Below are 7,457 nucleotides of genomic sequence, written 5' to 3' on the forward strand. Positions count from 1 at the left end.
CCAAACTCAACTGAAAAGATTTATACCGCGCTCAAGAAGAAGAAGAAGAAACAGCAGAAGTAACAACAACAACAAAAACACCAGCAGCAGCAGCAGCGACGGTGACGGTGACGGCGTCGGCGGCGGCGACAGAAACAAAAGTTTTGCAAAGCTTTTTGTATTTGTTTTTGGTTTTTGGGTTTTGCGCGCGTTTCGTATTTGAATTATGTGTTAGGACTAGGGGTGCTGGGCGCTGGGGGGCAGCCAGGCGTTTTGCATTGGCCAAAAAAAAAAGGGGTCGACAGGGGCAGAGGCTAGACGGGCGCATAAGTACATGTGCGCAGACACTTAAGCCAAGGCATGCGCGCATGCATGTATGCGTGCGTGTATGTGTGTGTGCTTGTGTGTATGTACATATGTGGTCACAGTGAACGCGCGCGCGCGCGCGCTCTCAACTATTGATCGAGCGTTTTTGGTACAAATACAAAATGCAAAACGTGATTTGGGCATTTGTTGTTGTTGCTGTTGCTGGCAACATGTGTGATTGAAAGTAAAAGGCAAAGCTCGCACAGGCCCGTAAGCTTCATTCATGATTGCATTCGGCTCGCCTCGGGCGCGTTTCTTGTGTGTGTGTGAGTGTGTGTGTGTGCGCGCTTTCGTTCGTCTTGCCGATAACCGTTACATTGTTAACTATTGCAACACTTTTGTTGCTGTTGTTGTCTGCAGGCAAACAGCGGCGATTACGCAACCAGCTTAGCCCGAAAGCTGTCGCCGCCTGCAGCGCGCTGCACTTTTTTTTTTTTTTAACAGCCGAGCATTACAGTTTTGCCGTCATGTTTGCGCTGCCCAACACACAACACTCTGTCATACGTATAACACTTTCGAGTGTCAACTAACTGTTTGCGGCTCTATTCAAGTGGGCAGCATTTTTTTTTTTTTCTTAAAGCTTTCCCTCTTTAATGTCTCTGACTTTTGGAAAACATATATATATACATAAGTTTTGTGTATTTCCGTCAGAAATTGGAACATCTGAAAGAGTTTCCTGGCAGCAAATCTTATCAACTTGAACACCCTGTATTTATCGAAAACATGTTGAGAGGCCTTCAGCTAGAAGAACTCTTTTATTTTTATTGTCAGAAATAAGCATATCTTTTAGCAGTAGCAGGATTCCGGCAATTCCGACTCCAATTTTATGTTGAAATTTTGAATTTGTAAGTAGATTCTGTATTCATTGAAAAGAAGCGTTTAATGGAAATTTGTTAAAACATAGAAACAATTTTATTTTAAAACGAGAAGAAAATAGATTTTTGAAAATCAAACATTTTCTGAGATAGGGAATTTTTAAAGTAATTTGTTACAATTTTTTTTTTTATAAATACGAGAATACATTTTGAATCGTAAAAATGTTCTGTGTATTATATTAAACAATATAAAATACGCCTCTATCTTAAATAACAGTTACGTCTGGGAAAGCGTATCCGGACTTCGGCGCATCAATGTTGACTTTGCTTAACCCGTTGCTTATTAGCCAAATGCAATTAACGGGCATTGTGTTTGGTTGACAATGGGTTAATGAAGCCGGTGGGTGAATGGAGGGGCGTCGGTGGGGTGGGAAGGGGGAAGGGGGATTTCATAATAGGATGCGAATAAGATTAACGACAAATCGATTTGCCCTCGATTTGGACGACTAAACATAAATCTTTCGCATTCGCAAGATAAACACAATTGGCATAATTTCAAGTCTTGTTATTTAATCGAATGATTTTGCAAATGGAAATGAATGTTTTTTTTATGTTGTTGTTCATTTGAATTGTTTGAGTCGTGTGAATGTATTCGTTAACAAATTGCGATCAATCTGCGATCTGAGGAACAGTCCACTTGTCCACTTCTTGTATTGACAAGGCAAACAGATAAGGAGGGAAAACAAGTTAAAAGACAGAGAAAATTTGTAGTTAATAAAATGTTATACACACAGTCAGGGAATAATAATAAAAGTTAACTAAAGAAAGGTAAAGCTTGAAGAACAAAATAGTTGAAGAAAGAAAGAACTAAGGATTAAAATGAAATAAGGGAAATAAGTTTAAAGACAATCCTAAGTCAAGTAAGAAAGGAATAAGAGTAAAACTCCGGCTTGAGAAAGAAACGAATTAAAATAATTACTACACTCAAAGTTCAGTTGAAATAAGTCGCAGGAAACCAGTTTATAAGAAAATAAACTTAGCAAAAAAAAAAACTCGCTATAAAGATCTTTCCAGATGAAATTAATCTATGAGGAAGAAGAAGAGAACAGATATATAAGGCTTGTTAAGGAAATACTTGGACTTTCGTAGGATTTTTCAATAGCAAAATGTGTGAAAGGAGGGACTTTAATAAGTTATAAAATACCATTTATTAGGGAATAAATCAAGGAAAAACTTTGATCAAATTTAAAGGATATTCATAATAGAAAATGTTAATCAGAAAGGAAATACTATACATAAGACATTATATATCCAACAAGTTTAGAAAGAATACATGAAAGTTGATCAGAAATATAGAAGAAATAAGCCCAAAGCAAAAGATGATGAAAAAAAAGAACAGAATTAATGTAGATTATAAAAAGAATAATAGTATGTATTTCATAAATAGATAAAGTAATTAGAAAAGACGAAAAATAGAAAAGATAGCAAATCAGATAGTTTATCGAAAACAGTTTTTTTTATTCTTTTGTTTTTGTATATTAATAAAAAGGTAGAAAAAAAAAAAGAGGAAATATATACACAACGTTTTATAGAATAGTTAAGAGCACAGATAGACACAGATGAAGTGTGGGAAGTAAGAGACAGAGAGAGAGAGAGACAGAGAGAGAGAGAGAGAGAGAGAGAGGAAGAGAGAGATAGTAGAGTAAAGAGTGAAATATAAGATAGTTCAGAGTCAGAGTTTAAAAAAGTCAGTTACTCGTCAGAACAAAGTAGCGAGTAGCACGTAACGAGTAGCAAGTAACGAGTAGCGAGTAACGAGTAGCAAGTAACGAGTAGCAAGTAACGAGTAGCAAGTAACGAGCAGCAAGTAACGAGCAGCAAGTAACGAGTAGCGCGAAACGAGATGTTTTGAAATTGAAGTGCTACTCAAAGGCGCTATAGGAATAAGCTAGAAACTACTATGTTTAAGTGACTACAACGCGCGTCCAGCCAGTGCCCGAAAGCGCCGGCTCCAGCTCCGTAAGTCCTTCGGTCTGTCCAAGTGTAACTGTGCGTGTGAGTGTGTGTGTGCGTGTGTGTGCGTGGGTGTATTTTGGGTATCTGCAGTAGACGCGCGCAAGGATGGGTGGCAGTGCGTGTTTGTTTGTTTGTTTTTTTTTTTTTGTTTTGTTGATATATTTCTTATCGGCGGGTGGCACGCGGCTTAACGGCTGGCTTAATCCTTCTTGTCATCGGTATCCTTGTACCAATCCTCGCAGCCGGGCACATTCTCGGGCGCATCGCACATCTCGGTCAGATCGTTGTAGACCTCGCCCAGCTGGCAGCCCAAGTCCCTCGGATCCTCGCCGTTCAGGCAAACATAGAACTTCTGGCAGTCAGTGGGATGCGGATATTTGGGATGTGTGACCACCTGGCCGCGCGCATCAGTCTTTGGCTGATCCTTGGGGCAGGCAAAGCCGCTTTCCGATTTCTCTGCAGGAACGAGACAAAAAGACAGCGAGCCAATTTGCCAATGAGTTAGGATTATATGCCTCTAAGATTTCGTTAGGATAGCTGCTACTCACTCTCTGGATCGCCGCAGCCCTCACGCTTGGCGGTGTCCGGCCAGACACAGGTGCCGGAATACTCATCGAAATGCAGGCCGACGGTGCACTTCATCTCCAGTGCATCGCCCTCAATGCAATTGTAGAAAATGTTGCAAACGCTCGCCTCCGGATGGGCAAAGAAGCCGTTCTTCCGTGGACAGTACTTGGTGGACTTGGGCTCCTCTGTGGAATTGAGTAACCACAATGGAAATCGGTCATGTCAGTCAAGAAAGTCCGGTTCAAGGATTGGTTGGGCAAAACTTACGCAGCTCTGTGCGATCCTCGCAGTCCACGTTGAAGGGCTGATCGCATTTGTTGATCTTGCGATTGAGCGGATCAAAGACCAGGCCGTCCGGGCACAGTTTTGCCTTGGGCACGCCCTCATCGCAGACATAATATTTGTCGCACTGCACCTCATCCGCGAACTGGCCATTCGGCTTGGGGCACTCGAACTCAGCTGCGCCTGCTAACCAAAGAGAGAGAGAGGGAGAGAGAGAGAGAGAGAGAAGTTCAATAAACTTGTTGTGCTTTCACCGGCATCGTTGAGTTTCCTGCTTTTGGAAAATTGTAACAAAAACGTAGCAAAGATCGATTTATCGATCAAGCCGCATTTGGGGGTTTCGTTTTTTTTCCTGTTTCTGGCAACCGCAGACGTTACATAATCGCATGGCCAGCAATTCAGTCCCAGTTTCTGTTAGTTACAGTTAAAACAGTTTTCAGTTCCAGTTCCAGTCCGGGCGTCCGGTTTTTCCGAACGACGCCCAGGCCCAGCGGCAGCCGGTTTATCGATTACCCGTTTTATGCTTCTTCTCCATCATCTTGTTGTTGTTGCTGTTGTTGCCATCGCGTTGCGGCATTTAATAAATGCAAATAACGTGACATTTGAGCGAAGCTTAAATGTCAGACAGGGTCGACCCATGCCATATAGAGTCGCCATTTTGACAGCAGCGCGATAAATCAAGCAAAATGCATGCCTGCATGCGAATAGTACCGTTAAAATTCTAAGCAGGCTGCGCTGCGCACACAGAGCATGTGTGCGAGAGTGGGCAGCGAGAGAGAGCGAGAGAGAGCTTTTCAACGAAGCCTGCACCAAACGGACACACAGACAGCTACCAATACATATGCGCAGCCAATGTCAAAGTGATTAGCACAAAGTTGCCAAATCGGCTTCGATTTTTGTTTCTCCTTTTTCTTATTTCATATATATATATATTTTTTTTTTTAATAAATTTATGCATATTTCACTCACTTGTCGCTGCCACACAGAGCGTCACAGCAATGGCACATAAAAATAATTTCATTTTTGTTTCGTTTTTTTTTTGTTGTTAATAAAACTAAATTGATAAAAAAAAAAATAGATGTATGTATGTGTGTCACAAGTGGGTGTGACAAAATCCTTTTAGGTTAGCAGAAGAGAAAAAAAAAATGTGATGTATCTTTTAGCGGCCAACTAAATCGCGACTTAAGCGTGCGATGGTTAAACTTAAACTAACAACGGAACGCCAAAGAGGCGCACTTTTCAAGACTTTTTCACCGGCAACGGCAACGCTCGGCGCTGGCAGCGCCGTCGACGCCAGACGCTGGCGACGCTTGGGCGCAGGCGCAGGCGGACGCAGAGCGCAGATGCCAAAGCTAACCTGGGGGATTGCTGACGGCGGCGGCAGCGGCAGCGAAGAAAGGCAAGGCAAAGCTGTAATAAAGCAAGTAAATACATGCACATGTATGTATGTATGTATGTACATATGTAAGCTGTATGTCTGTGTGTGTGCACACATAAAGTGTTCAATTTGTATGTGCCTCGGGAGCCCAAAGAAAAAATCAGTAACAAAAACAAATAACAAATAACAAAATTCATATGCGCCAACGATTTAACTGAAACTTTGCCGGGTTAACGACGCGCATGCAAATGCTTGACAATTTACAGCAATAAAAAGTCCAAAATAACCAAAAAAAAAAAAGTAAAACGAAAAGCAGACGCAAAGATAACAATAAACGCAAAATGAGCGTTAAATTAACGACAAGCCACAAAACCTTTCAAATAACAGCAACGGCGTGTGTGTATGTGTGCGTGTGTGTGTGTGTGGGTCTCTGCACGTTCAAGTGGCATCACTTGCAGCAAATGCACTTTTGAAAACGTCATCAGACTTTTGCTGGCGTGGCCAGACTTTTGAGCTGCCAGGTGGCCAGACCTTGGAGCAGGATGCGCCAGGAAAATCACAATCACAAGCTGGAATTGTGTCAACCAAATACAAATTGTCAGCATATCAAATATACATAATATAAGCATATATATGTACATATGTAAATGTGAGTATGCTAAATATGACGCACACGCAATGCTTCGAGAAAACACAAAAACCCGTTGTCCTTGGGCTGCCGGCAAAACAGCACGAGTATGTTAAAAAAAAAAATAAAAAAAATTAAAAACAGGCTGACAAACCTAAAAAGCAGTTAGCAACTAGTTAAAGTTAATTTAAAGAAGAAAAAAAAAAAAAACTTTTACTCTCGTTCGGCGCACAATAAATGCCAGCGCGCAGGTCCGGCAACTTCGAGCAGCTTCTGAGAAACAGCAGCAACAACTACAACAACAACAACAACAGCCGCAACGATCTGGCCAAGCAATTTAATAATATTAGCAATTAATTTTGCAAATTATGCGCGTATCGAATTGCAGATATCATTAAATAGCGTTTCCCTAATACAACGCATATACATGCATGCATGTGTGTGTGTGTGTGTGTGTGCAAACAGCTCGCGCAATTAGCGAAAACTGTGAGGAGAAAAAAAAAAATAATATAAAAACCGCTTCACAGTTTGGCAACACCGCATCAAGTTTTTTTTTTGTTGTTGTTGTAAGCCCTGGCAGATGCGCTGATTTATCATGAACAACGCCATTATCAGCTTCAGTTTCGCTGCCTGAAGCCAGACGAAAGATTTTGTAATTCAAGGTTTTTTGTTTTCTTTTTTTTTTTTTTAAGTCATTTGGACTGCAACCAAAATTAGCTAAAAGAAAAAGCTCGGGCAATCGATGCGAGCTGCCAACATTATTTCGGAAATCCAAAAAAAAAAAATAAAATAAATGAGAAAAACAAGTGGAGCTAGTGCGACTAGCAGCTACCCTGTAAAGCCCAGCAGCGGCATGCCCACACCGCATTAAATCTGCTCCGAAATCGATTTTTTTTCGATTTTAATACTCTGTTATTTTAAAATATAGATCTGAAATATTCTGGCTGCGATCTATCTATATATATATGTATGTATCTGCCTCATCTACTCATCTCACTTATCGATTTCAATCGATTGCTTTTGCTATCGATAAATTGAAAACAACTTTTGCCTGTTACAAACGTGCCCACAAAATCAATATGCCCCATTTAAAGCATTTCTCAATGAGTACAGGGTATGAACAAACAAACAAAAAAAAAAGCTGCTGCGAGGCGTTTCACACAATCAGTTAATGTTATTGGCATTACGAAATCGATGCATATGCAATTTATAGGCCATCAAGTTGCGCGCTCGACTTTTAAAATCGAGATGCTCCAACCCAAATAACAGCTCAAAGAAGAAGACTAAAATAAAACAAGACTTTTGATATACATACATACCATATGTATATGCGCATTCATATTAATATCTGTGTATTAATATAACATTTTTAAGGCAGGGCTCGCAGTCAAAAGTGAACGAACCACCAACTGTGTCAGTGTCATTG

The 7,457-nt window shown here is 40.8% G+C and overlaps 1 protein-coding gene across 2 annotated transcripts; it reads right to left on the minus strand.

Moving 5' to 3' along the window:
• Positions 1-2,344: 2,344 nt before the first annotated feature.
• obst-A (obstructor-A) lies at positions 2,345-5,246 on the minus strand. 2 transcript variants are annotated; one of them, XM_015169568.3, is made up of 4 exons: positions 4,995-5,246; positions 4,011-4,208; positions 3,725-3,928; positions 2,345-3,632 (listed from the first exon to the last, which is right to left on the minus strand). In XM_015169568.3, the coding sequence occupies exons 1-4, from the start codon at positions 5,044-5,046 to the stop codon at positions 3,376-3,378; spliced, it is 711 nt and encodes a 236-aa protein (XP_015025054.1). In that variant the 5' UTR covers positions 5,047-5,246; the 3' UTR covers positions 2,345-3,375. The 2 variants fall into 2 exon arrangements, with proteins under 2 accessions (XP_015025054.1, XP_002057935.1); XM_002057899.4 differs by having other exon boundaries at positions 4,011-4,211; positions 4,995-5,245.
• Positions 5,247-7,457: the final 2,211 nt, after the last annotated feature.

The sequence above is a fragment of the Drosophila virilis genome, chromosome X (assembly GCF_030788295.1).
Source record: "Drosophila virilis strain 15010-1051.87 chromosome X, Dvir_AGI_RSII-ME, whole genome shotgun sequence".
NCBI lineage: Eukaryota > Metazoa > Arthropoda > Insecta > Diptera > Drosophilidae > Drosophila > Drosophila virilis.